Source organism: Epinephelus lanceolatus, chromosome 19 (assembly GCF_041903045.1).
Source record: "Epinephelus lanceolatus isolate andai-2023 chromosome 19, ASM4190304v1, whole genome shotgun sequence".
NCBI lineage: Eukaryota > Metazoa > Chordata > Actinopteri > Perciformes > Serranidae > Epinephelus > Epinephelus lanceolatus.
The window spans coordinates 35,790,051-35,803,656 of record NC_135752.1 but is presented as its reverse complement, the minus strand read 5'-3'; the positions used below and the strand labels follow the sequence as shown (position 1 = coordinate 35,803,656).

The 13,606-nt window shown below is 41.3% G+C and overlaps 1 protein-coding gene across 1 annotated transcript in view; it reads left to right on the top strand.

The window, feature by feature from the left end:
* grk3 (G protein-coupled receptor kinase 3) overlaps positions 1-13,606 on the top strand; it is a 102,028-nt gene that overhangs the window by 19,637 nt on the left and 68,785 nt on the right. The window contains exon 2 of the mRNA XM_033646570.2: positions 1,297-1,373. Coding sequence (XP_033502461.1) covers positions 1,297-1,373 — 77 coding nt within the window. The remainder of the gene's footprint in view (positions 1-1,296; positions 1,374-13,606) is intronic.

The following is a 13,606-nucleotide window of genomic DNA, read 5'->3' as shown; positions in this document are numbered from 1 at the left end:
AGCAGGTGCACTAGAGACTTCAAGTTTAGACTTCCACTAACTTAAATGGGGACAAAATAATTTAATGTTGTGGCTCTTTCCGAACGTTAGCGGACTGAATGGATAAAATCTTGATAGTGGAATGAGTTGGGGATTGTGACGCTCAAAAAGATGTATCCGCTGATATATAGATGTCTTTTTCCCAATAAAAGTCTATGAGAAAAAATCTTTTGGGGCCCAGTGACATCACACAGCAGACCAGAAATTGCAGTACCACAGTTTGGCCACTATGAAAACTGGCTTCAGCGCCTGGCACAGTTCCTGGGGCCTGGTCTGGGCCCTCTGGGATTTTTTGAGTTATTGGGAAACAATAGGGTGCGCCCCCGATGCATCAGTAGTGAGTTTATTGTGTTCCTGGGAAGATCTCTGTTCATCCCAAACACTCTTTCTTTAATCCCCAGGATGCCAGGATGTGGCAAACTAAACTATTGGAAGTATGTATATAAAGTCACTGAAATGTGTCAAATATAACAGAAACGTTATGGAAAGGTTTTGAAAATGTGTCGGTTAAAATGTGTATGAACCCTCTGTTCAACAACATTATCTCATGGTGCATAATTTCCTTATACATTGCAGCCCTATGCAGAAGTGTTCCCCAGTATGGCTCAAGGTCAGCTAGTAGAAAATCATCCAAAAATCACACCAATCAGCATGAGCGCTCTCTGCAGTCACGCACGTTTTGTTGAGGAAAAGCTTCTGCAGTCTTTAACACTTTCTTTGGACTTGATCCTGGAAACAAAAGGTTATTTATGATTGTGTTGTTTTTCTGCTGCTGGAACAGAAAACAACAGAACCGCGCCATGGGAGCCAACACTATCAAAATGTAAACACTGCAGAAATTATGACCTCACAAGGAGCCAGGGCTTCTCCTCGCACATGCCCAGTGTGTGCCATGCGGAGGTGTTTGTAGGTAAAGCCTGGCCACTTGTCCCTGGTGTACGCAGGGCGCTGGTGTGGTGTTAATGGGCCCGTGGAGGTGGTGCTAATTGATTCATTCTCCCAGCTCTCATTCTCATTAACACCCGTTCCCAGAGTAGCGTGTAACTCTCCAGGTTCCCCCGCTGCCTCCCATGTGTCCCTCTTCCCTCCCCGCAGTTTGACTGTGTTTGGGGACAGGTGGCAGGGAGAGTCCCAAACTGAGGCCAGGATCGCACAAGAGAGGTGGAGGTGGAGGAGGACAGGACTGACGATGTCCTGGATCAGATTATTGTCCATTAATGATGGTGTATATTAATCCCCTTCTCCTTGTCTTCACAGCATTCGCAGTGTGATGCAGAAGTACCTCGAGGAGAGAGACGAACTGACATTTGACAAAATTTTCAACCAGAAAATTGGTGAGTCTCAACATTTTTTTTTTTTTTAAATTACATTAAAGAACACTCTGCTGCAAACGTCCTAATAGGATCAGCAGTATTCAGTGGCATTCCTCTCAAAGAGGGAGGAGATCGCTCATCCACACACAATTAAATAAACAATTGTTGAAATCTGTTTTATTTTAATGATATCACGTTCACACAACCATTGCACATTACTCCTGTGAGCTGCTGAAGACGTGCTCTCAATTCATACGGAGACAATACAGTATCTCAAGGCTCACTGGCTTCACCTCAGAGTTAATAGCCACATCTCCAGCTGGTCAGAGTTTTGCTTCACCTTTATTTAACCAGATATTGAATATTATGTAACAATAAATGTCACTTAACCAGTGAAATATCTCAACATCTATCAGATGGATTGGCACCAGTTTTCTATACGGACATTCATGTTCCCCAGAGGATGAATCCAAACAACTTTGGTGATCCTCTGACACTCCAGCATGAAGTTCACATTTGTGCTTTTGAGTGAAAAATCTCAAAAACTATCAGATGAGTTGCCATGAAATTTGGTTTACACATTTATGTTCCTCTCAGTTATAGCTTTGGCGAGTATTTTTTCATCTAGCGCTATCATCAGGTCAACATTTTAATGTGTCCAATACTTTGGGTTATGACCAAACACCTGCAGGACTATTGTTTGTTTTTTTTTTGTTTGTTTTTGTTTTTTTTGCTTATTAGCAAATATTAGCTATGCACACTGAACCAAGATGGTAAACAAGGTGTATGCTAACCTGTTAACAGCTGCATGTTCACATTCTGGCATTTTGGCATTTAGTGCACAGCTTCACAGAGCTGCTAGCATGACAGTAGTCATTTCATTCAGGTAGCCTCTCATGTTTAGCTGACACCGCCAAGAGCAGATTATATCAGCTGTAGCTAATTTGCATTAATGCCATAAATTGCTTGCCAGAAGGCCAAAAGGGCTGGTTATCATAAAAACAAATTATGTCACCACGAAGTTCGTCAAGCCTTATATTTTGGGACATGCTGTTTATTCACCATTGCCTTTGGAAGCAGAGACAATGAGACCCACCTTCACCTGTAAGCAACATCAGAAATGTTTCAACGTGTGATCCCTAGCATGGCTGTATGACACTTGACTGACATGCACACGAATGTAAAACACATAACTATCGTTGAGTTCAAGCCTAGTCTCCACGCTAAGCTGGCATTTATGATCAAGGAGACCCTTGAGAATGCTGCCAACCCTGTTGTGGTCTGATCCGCCCAGGGAGGAACAGAGACGCTGGTCTTTATCTCCGCTGTATTTTCTGTAACTAAGCAACTAACTGCTGAGTAGATAATTTGCTTCCTGTTTACATCCGCCCACTGTACGTGAATGATCATGTGATGTGCTGTTTCAGTTATGGACGGAGATTATTTCTTTAATGCTGCTAAAAGGCTTGCGTGTACGGAGATTATTTTTGTTTCAACGTTGTAGTGTGGATGTGGCCTCAGGCTTTCTTATGTTGCGTTCGCACTGGGCACTAAGAAAACAATCCGTGTGAGTCAATTACATGTAAAGTCAATGTAAAGACACGAGTAGACACGCATTCCCGCCGGGCAACGTGATGGACGTGAATTAAGTGAGTAGCATGATTTCGCGTCAAATGCTTATTAATGAGAGTTGAAAATTCTGAACTTCAACGACCAACATGCTGCCTAGGACGGACCGGCAGAAGTTAATTTACCGAATCAGTGAATTCACGAGCGAGTCAACACAAAAGTTTCTAGTGTTTAAACTTGTATGGGTAACGTGACATGAAAATTTACATCACGTTTGTTGTGAACACATCATTAGGATAAAGTAGTTCATGAATTGTTGAAGAGATGTGTGCATGGCTGGTTTTCTATCTCGTATTAAGTCCAAATTGATGCTTTGATAACATGCACATTATTTTCTTTTGATGTTGCCTCCATGTTGGATTTGCAATTATCTTACATCTCATACACCTCAGTTTACATAATGAACTATCATGTCAAGAAGACAGATTATTTACACAAAGTATTTTACATTTAGTAGAGAAATGAGCCGTCGTCATTTATAGAAACATAGTTGGTCTCTGTATTGTTGAGGCATCTGTATCGAATTCAAGGTACTGGTATGGGACCCAGCTCTTGCTTTTGTCTGGTTAATTTGCTTTCTGTTAACTATTTGCTCCTTGCCAGTTTTTGGGGCTTGTGTTTTTGGTTCTGAACCAAGACCTTCCCTTCAGTATTTAGATCAAGCAACTTGTGAAAATAAAGTGTGCAAATTAAGTCAGGAACAGCTCATGTTTTGGATACTTTTAATCCACATTTCATGTCTTCTGATGTTCATCTTGTCTGCAATATGTGAACAGTTATCTACATTGTGACATTCTCGCTTTGCAGTCCACATTATTTTTAACATGTTGAATCCAAATGAGTTGGATTCAGATTAGATGAAATGCTGTGGAGCCACAGTGCAGTGTGGTTTCATTAATGCCAGTGCAGCTGCTATGTTTCACCGTGCAGGCACTAATGTGCACCTTGATCCACTAGATATTCCATCTACAGCATTGATTGCTTGTGGTCGGAGGTGAGGTGTTAACGCTGTTATCGGTCTCTCTGGGGTTCTTCCATTACTGCTGCGTGTCCTCACATCTCTACCCACATACCCAGCTTTCCCCACATTTTTACAGCATGCTGCTTAAAGTAAACCCCTTAAATGTTAAGTATTTGTCTTCATTTTCCTTTTTGCTCAGCCACAGAGCACCTGAGTTTAAACGCTCATATTCTGACGCACTGAATGTCCCAGACCTGGATTTTTGAACATCAGTGTGGTGTCTGTTTCCTATAAATCTTTTTCTGTAGCGTGTATACAGATACCTGCGGTAACTTCTCCGTGCAGAGTTATTGGTTGTGACCGTGAGGCGGCTCTGTTTTTGTGTAGTGTCAGTGTTGTTGATGCAGTGGCTCAATACAGAGCGTCATGTTTCCTGCTTCCTCCTGCCCTCCAGTCGGTAGCGGTGCCTCTGCGCTGGCTCCTCCGAGTGTTTCCATTCTGAGCAGACGGGCTGTGTGCCAGTAGATGTTGCGTACTGGGGTACCAGGGGACCACAGCCGCCCTGCAGGCTTCTGCTAGGTTTACTTACTGTTCTAGGTCTCAGCCCCCCTGTGAGAAGAGACTGCGTTAATTCTCTCGGCCTCCTTCTCTTTGTCTTCAGCTCTCCTTCTGTCAGACTTGTTGCTGTCTTTATGATCAGTATCATCAGCTTGTACTTCCTCTCTTCTACTGTGTGTGTGTGCACATGCTTATTAGACACCAGTTTGAAACCCATGACACTCAACCTAACCCAACCACCAGACCACTAATCTAGAGAAGTCCGTGGTAAATGTCCTGGTTAAAGCTCTTTCTAGTGAGTCTGTTCTCAGGCTGGATCATGTCAGGTTCCCATCACGTGTCACCACTGACCAGAACCAGTCTAGTCTACAAAATGTCAGACAATAGAAAGAATATTGTCATTACAGCTTCCAAGAGTCCCTCAGTAAGTTTTTGGGACATTTGCACAAGCCTGTGTATAGGTTCATTTTGCTACCCTTTCAGTTTACAACGCTGTGCACCACCCAGGTCTGTTGGGAGCTAGCAAGTGGCGTCAATCTGGCGAGTACTGCTAGTAATGCCTTCCCTATCCAACAGAATTGCTGTGTAAACATTGTGCCCATCCTCCGGTCTCTACCATGGACGTATCAAGGGACGTGGATATAGCGTCTACCAATCGAGCCAGCTAATTCTAAAAAAAATTCTAAAAGTGAAACAAGTCATTTTGCAGGGGTTGCGATGTTGAAAGAAATGTATCCACTGATTTACAAATGTCTCCTTCCCAATGCAAGTCAATGGGAAAAAGTATTTTTGGGCCTCATGGCATCATGTGACAGACTCAGGAGTTGTAATTCCATTGGTTTCGAAGCCCAGCACAGTTCTTGGGGGCCTGTTCACCCTGGTGAGTAGGCGGGTTAATTTTGAGCTGCAAACCCCCTTTGACTATGTTGTTATCATTAGCTCTGTTAGCTAGCACAGTTAACATTGCTAAAGAGGTGTTGAGGCTCAAGATCAAACTGCATACTCACTGGTGCTACCTTGGTAAGAACGTAGGACTGTCACAGTGGTGAGACAGCGTTACCAGCAGTAATCACAGAATAAGTGGCACCGCTAGCTAGCCTTCATGTGACCTAGGTGGTGTGCCATGCAGAGCTACCAAGACTAATGTTAGCGAACTATTGGAGACCAGAGGGTGAGCAGTGGGCACCATATTTCCACTAGGGATGGACATGAGTACTTGTTTGGACATCAGTATTTGTTCAACATCTAAAGTACTCGCCACAACATGTGAACATGACTCTTATATATATTTTTTTTACTATAAAAATGGGTAAAATTTTATTTTATTGTAGACCTGCGAGCAGTGTGTTGCATTGCTCAGCGCCGGTTTGCCCGGCTGTCACTTTCTTTCTTTTTATCTTATCCTGAGACTGCTACTGCAGGAGTTCGAGCTCCGCACCAGAGAACTTTTTGCACAAGTACCCAAGTATTCTATGATAATTAAATTTGAGTACTCCAATATCTAAGTTACTTAAAATGCCCACTCCTAGTTTCCACATAGTAATGCATCTAGCCAACCATCTGTTAGCAAGATGTTTACATCACGAAACACTCAAATTTCATCACCTCTAAATGGATAGTGCGTTGAAATGCCGTGTTAAAGCTCACTGAGTCAATGGAGTCCAAACTGAAAGGAGAAGCCTCTTTTATTTCACTTCATTTTGTGCTTTTTTACCTAAAAATTAACCGGCTAGTTACTGGTTAAACACTGAAATTACTTGTTTTTTTGACAAAGTCCAAAACCCTCAAATATTTAATTTAGGATTATGTGAAAATCCTCAGATTTGTGAATCTGGAGCCGGAGAATGTTTGTCATGTTTGCTTGTACTGTTCCTAGTGGTTGATGTTTATTCTGCCCTGCTCTTCTCTCATCTCCCTGCTTATCACACTGATCTGTCTTACTGTCTTCCTCTGGGCCAGGGCCTGTCCCCTGGTTGTTACTGGTCATTAGTCCGGCTCTCAGGATTCATTAGCTAGTCTTCTAGAAAACACTTGATACCAGTCCAGCCAGTGTCCCCCTGGGACATTTGCATTCCATGTAATCAACAGGCAGTCGTCCTCTGCTTCATAAGACTTAGTTTGGTCTCCACTAGTGTGGACATCTTTGTTACAGTGTGCAACACACTTTTGTTTTCTCTCGTGAAACCAGGATATTTCATCATGTGTTGATTTTGCCTTGACCAATCAGCAGAGACTGTCATATGTGTCCCATCAGTGAGCACGGTTACATGCGCACAATAATTAGATAACTGGGAATAATTAGGTAATGGTAATAATCCGATTTGACGTGTTTACATGCACTTCAATAATCTGATAATCAGAAAAACCTGGTTTACACGATTCAGTCCTTCAGTTGGATTTCTCCCCAAGTACATGATATAAAACTCAAACTTCCTGTTACAGTAGGTACTCTATCCTTGAAAAACCTTGAAAAGTACGCAAGTCATATATTTGCAAAATAAAGCACTCATCATGCTGACAGCTTATATTCTTACAGTACTGTTTGTTTTTATCATTAACAAATACATGTGAGAGCATTCTAATGTGTAGTTTATTAATGTGGAGCCAATTTTACATACTTTGGGTAGATTCGGTAAAAGTACTACAAAGTGCAATATACAAGTGTATTGTCCATAAACTTGTCACACAAAGTGCATAACATATAAGTAAGATAAAATAAAAGTGACAATTTAAACACTGAGAATATAAAAATATATTATTTTATGTAAAATCTTTATCTGAAAGGAATCAAAAGCTGTCAGATTAACGTAGTGGAGTAGAAAGTACAATATTTTCCTCTAAAATGTAGTGGAGTGGGAGTATAAAATAGCAAAACCCGAAAGAAACCAGATTAAAGGGTATACATGCACCGAATAATCTGACTATTGGGGAAAAAGCTAGATGTGTTTATCTGATTTCTCATAATCAGATCGGATTATGCTGTTTACATGACCACTTGAATAATCAGGTAACTCCAGAAATCAGATAATGATTGGTTTATTAGTGTGCATGTAAACGCACTCACTGTCACTGTCAGGTGATGCAGAAGCTGCAGTAGTGATTGTAAGAGCAGTTAACTCGACGTTACGGGGTGTTGACTGAAGAAATATGCCGATTTAATAAGAATAAAATGTCCTTTTCTAATTCCAGATTAATTCTAATTAAATTGGAAAATACAATAACACAGTAAGAAATGTTAAAATCTAAAATATTCATCAAGATAATTAAGTCACAATAATAATAACAGTGGGAGTTAAGTTTTGATATCGTGTCTTGATGGTGTGACTCTCTTTTAGTGATTGTGGAAAGATGCCGTCTCAAGCCTCCACCTTGCATCACTGCCCCTTCATGCTCGGCCCATTAACAGAACAACACAGAGATCTGAGAGACCTGACAGTGGTTTTCTTAGACGGCACAGCTTTGGGAAATCTTGGCGAGGCTGAGAGCACCACAGAGATCCGCTGTGCTGTACACATTTGAATGGCAAATATGTGGCTTTGCATGTAACAAGAGATGGCTGTCTAACATCGTGTGACCAGAGGGGTGACCATGTAGCGGTTTCAGCAATACAGACAGTAACCACAAACACAAACATGTTGCTTTAGGATCACATTGCTGTCGAGACATCAACAAGCTTCCAGTGAGGAAAATGTTGTTGATACTGGTTTTATATTGACATCATTTTAGAGTCAAACAGTGGTGGAATATAAGTAAGTACATTTACTCAACTACTGTAGTTAAGTACAGTTTTGCGATACTTGTACCTTTTAATTATTATTGTTATATTATTATGGATTAAGCAACATGACAGTACATAAAGTAATTCAAATTAACTACACCCATTTTGAAATTGGCCATTCTGCAAAATGAGTACTTGTACTTTAGGTACTTGAAGTATATTTTGATGCTATTAATTTTGTTCTTTTACTTAATTACGGTTTTTAATGCAGGACTTTGAAGGCCAAGAAACACCAAACCGACATCAAAGAACTAATGGCAGACTGTTGCGTTGCCTCACGTTGCCTGAGGCGCGCCCAAAATGTTGCACTTGAACACATCACAAAGACAACCAATGGCCAACAAGTACATATGTTCTATAATTCTCCATACCAGTAGGCAGTGGTAGTCTGTATTTGTCATTCGAAAAGGGAAACTGGAAGGCTGGCAGGACAGATTCAAGAAGCTAGTTAGCCAGTTAGCAACACAACCCAAGGTTGAAAGAACACGGATTATTTACCATGCACTAGTAAATAGTAACACAAACAGTTATGAACCGTATCTACTGAAGAGCTCAGTGGCTAACAACGTAGTCTTACCTTATGTAACAAGTTTGTTTCAATCTTGTGCCCTCTTGGTTTTACTGTTGTTTGCTTTCCTCACTTCCATTTCTCTTCTCGTGCGCTGAGCTGAATTGACCTATTGCTAAACCCCGCCCTGCCCCTTTGTGATGGTCCAGCAAGCTGACGGAGTAAGCATGGAGCCCACACTGTTACTAACTGCACTCCCTGAAGGAATATGATCATATTTTTTGGAAAAATGAAGCATTGATTCCAGAGAGAAGCAGACAGAGGGGTCTACAGTCTGTGTTTGAAGGATATATCCAGGATGTCAAACTGACTCAGCAGCAACAACAGGTTAAAAAGACAAAGATAGTCAGAAGCTAAAGCCGAACTATAGGCTACAGATCACAGTGTGAACCACCACATCACTGCTGATCGCCACACAAGACAATGAATATAAAGGGAAACTTTGCTGATATTGATGTCAAACAGCATTCATCTGCAAACAATGTGATGACACACAGCTGGTTGAATATCAGCAAAGTTTCCCTGCTTCCCTTCACTGGTTCCTGTACAGCAGGGTCAGCCTTTTTCTCACTGTTATAATCATTAAAAAGCAAAAGCAGCGAGTGTATACATTCAGCAGGCTATATCTTCAGTAGCTAGCTAGCTAACCCTACACTTTTCAGGGTTTGATTTTGGTTTTGGAACAGGGAAGAAACGTATATCTTTTTCCAACCTCTCCAGGTAACGAGTATCATTAATACACGACGTGCCCCAGGCACAACATTTAGCTCCAAATCCACAAAACCAGCCTGAAAATGAAGGAATCTGAAACGACTGCTTTAGAGTCAATGGAGCACAGCTGTGTTGTTGTCAGACCCTGTTCTGATGCCTATTCAACATGCTGAATCGGCCTTGGAAAGCTGACAAGGGTGTGGGACACGCTGCAAAAATTAGGGTGACAGACGCTCACCGACAGCCCAACTTTGACCAGTGGCTGACTGTGGCTTGGTGCGCCAGGACCATTACCTGCGACAGAATATTTCTACACTGCAGTAGAAAGTAAAATACCTTCATTCTTCCTCCACCTGTAGGGTCAGTTTGTTTGAAAGTATATTCATAATATTTCCAAAGTAAGATCAGTGCTGTAACAGGACACAAAGACTCATTCATGCTTAAATAATCAGTCTGCCTCTATTATTTTGATGCCCTTCAACTCATTTAGGATGCTGCAGCTTTGCTTTTGGCAAAGAGATACAGACATTGCATACCACTTCTATGGGGCATCTGCTGTTGACTTGCTGTCTCCCCATAAAGATCCCCTGTCTTTATTTGTTTATGCAGATCTCAGAGGATTAAAAATGGTCAATTTTTTCATAATCCAATGTGTGATTATTCTTAGAAATTGATGTTCTTTGCTCCTTGAAAAAGTGTACTTGCATTATTAAGCATTATATTATTATACCAGTGACATAAGATGGTCTCAAAATGACAGCATCATTTATCACAATTATTTCTGAGACAAACGTATCATCAAACAAAAGTAGTTATGGTGACAGGCCTGTATGACGGCATTTTCAGTTTTACTCACAGGGTTTTAGCTTCAGAATTGGACGTTGGTTTAGTCACCATTGCTGAGAATAGTTGTAGAAGCTCTGCTGTGAGTTTGCTTTTGAATTCAGTACTCTTAACATGCTTTGTCCTTGAGCTCAACAAGCCTTGTTGACTGTCATGACAACCAAGGTCAGGAAGAAGACACTGCAGTGCTGCTGGAATGTTTTACCTCAAGGGTACAGACCCACGATTAAAAAGGCGATTTCTACTCTAGAAGCAGTAATAAAATGTCATTTTAAAATAAATGCGTGTATGTGAATTAGATTAGATGGAGTAGGATGAGTTTGTGCATCGAATGAGTCAAACTGGAACATCTGAAAGCAGCAAATAGTTGTGTCATTTTTAAAAAATCCATCTGGACAGCATCCTCCTCAGTCACTGGCAGTCCATGAACTCTGCCGTCCAGAGTCCTAAGGTGCTGAGAGTCAGAGTCCTTTTTTTAGACCCCGTTACAGAGCTGAAGGAAGCAGTGCTGAGGAGGTCCACCTGTCTTTACAGGTTGTGAGTATGAAGTCCATAGGCCAGATGAAATTAGGGTCAGACAGGATGAGCATTATGTAATGGACATTCTGTGTGCTCCATATTTAGCAGGCATACTGGCCACTAATTCACCTTGAATACACTTTAGAAAAGTATGTTTTACAACAATGACTGCATTCATACCTGTAGCCAGTTTACTAATGTGTTCTGCTACTTTACGTTTCCAGCTGTTGCTTTTCAAAGCAAGCTGTGTTATTCATTGAAAGGACTTGGGGCCCTGTTTATACCTGGTAATAACATGCGTTTTGGGTGATTCAATTACAAGTGGACAGCGCTTAACACGTGGTCATCACTCAAACCACTTGCTGAGATGATCCAAGATGCATTTGACCACGTATCTTTTGTAGTGTAAACGCTAATCACCCTGATGTGTCCCTGACAAGGACTGTGTTATCTGTGCATGACGTGGTGGTTGTTTTGGTGTCAGCACTCTAAAGCTCTATAGCTTAACCATTTTACAGTGAGTTGGACTGTACATTGCTTTGCCCCATGGAAGGAGGCATGTTGAATACTAGCAGTACTCTACTAACAGTAAAAACAGGGAAAGATAGCACACACATCCCAAAAGACTTAATGCTGGGTGCTGGACCAAAAGGTAAGAATGAAATAAAAGATAAAGTCCGCACACCAGAAGCTGCTCCTTGAAGAATTTATTCGATGTAACGTTATTGAACCTATTGAATTCTACCAACAGTGAATTCTCCAGCTTTAACAACACAACCACTAACATGACTAGCTAGCATATGAGCAGCAAGCAAGCTAGCTAGAGTGTCGATGTAATAATTTTGCGTAGGGATCTTGACCTCCAAGTGTAAGCGACGAAGACCGTAATTAAATTTGAACGCAAGTGATTAACAGGTGTGAACGGCGATGTGTCTCAGATCAACACGTTAATACCAGGTGTAAACAGGCTATTTGATTACAGTAGCCCTTTTCAAGCAGAGATAAGGCTGCTACAAAATTCTTTGTTTACACCCCCTTTACATTTTACACAGAACCAGACAACAACAGCATCATGCCGCTCCACTGTGTGATTTTAGACAGCATGCTGGCATCGCAGAGGCAGAAGAGGCGTGACGGGCATGACATGTAACACAACAGCGTCAGCCTCTAGTGTGACATATGCGTTGGCAGCCCTTTATAGACATTAACAATGGCATTGACATGGCAATAACAATCATTTACCATCCATGTTATATAGCAGGTGGTCTCATCCTCTGCTCGGAGGGTAAGGAGCTCCAGGATCTCATTGTCTCCCCAGTTGGCACAGTTTGGCTGCTGTTATTCCTCTTTGAGTTAGCTGCTAACTGCTGTCAGCTTCTTTTTTGATATAGAACCTTTTATAAAGAACCCACAGATAAATGTCACTCGTCTCTGCTGAGCTGTTTGACACATTATGATTTAGGACAAATTTAGCAACAACCTGATGAACATACTAGACAGAAACACGACTCAAGTAAATGCTAATGTTGTTCTGAAGAACAGTAACAGCATTATACGGTGAGCACATGTTAGCATTGTGATTTATGCTGGTTTTGCTGCCTCTAAGTGTTCAGACATTCAAATATTGCCACTTCAAAGATTAAATGTTATTATAAGAGAGGATAGAACTTAACTTGTTGATAATGTGTTTTGGGAAACTGTTGTACAACAGTTGCAGTACAAAAAAATGATGGGTGCAAACAGAAAATATCAGTAAAGTTGCAAGTATTAAACTATCAAACAAATATCCAAAATATACACAGTGCCAAAATAATATCTTAAGTTGCTAAAGAGTATTTTGCCACTAAATCTACTTTTAGACTTATTAAACTATGTTTAAGGTCATTTTATTATACTGTCAGTTATGGTCTTGGTCAATTAGAGCTTTGATCCTGAACCTGATTGAGTCCGACCTGCCGGGTTTGGGTTGAGCCTTAATTTGTCAACATTTCCTGGGCTTGAATCAGGTCAGGTAGTCACATTTTTACCGATGTTCGAGCATCAGTTAAGGTTCACTTTGACTGTACTTGACGCTGTGCAACTCCAAGAGTATGGGGCTCTGAATAACCATAAGTTTATGAACAATTCAGTTTCTGCTAGGGCTGTAACGGTACATGTATTTGTGTCGAACCGTTCAGTACGCGACTTCCGGTTCGGCACGACCCTGTACTGAATTATTGGGCACAGGATATTATTTTATTTTATTTTGTTTTATTTTAATTCCGTTTTTGCGAGCTGAACCATTTAAAATATCTAGTTCCCCGACGGACATAGTTGAGTGACGGACTGAGTCCCGTAAATCTCCGCTTTCACTATGTGCAGCACATTCTCGCATTTTGACAACATGGCAAGTGAGCCTGACGAACCTGAAGACCCACCCGCAAACCTTAAGTCCTCCGTTTGGGAACACTTTGGTTTCAGGGTAAAATACGAAGATGGAAATAAACAAGTGGATAAGACAAAAGCAGTGTGCCGACACTGCAGAACAACAGTCGGGTATGTACTTGGAAACACGTCTAACATGCTAACGCATCTAAAGCAACACCACCCGAGTTTGAACGTTAACCGGTATGACTAGAAAAAGCAATCTGGTGCAAACTACGATATCGTCGTCGTTGAAAAAGAGAGCGTTTCCCTGACCATTGCGC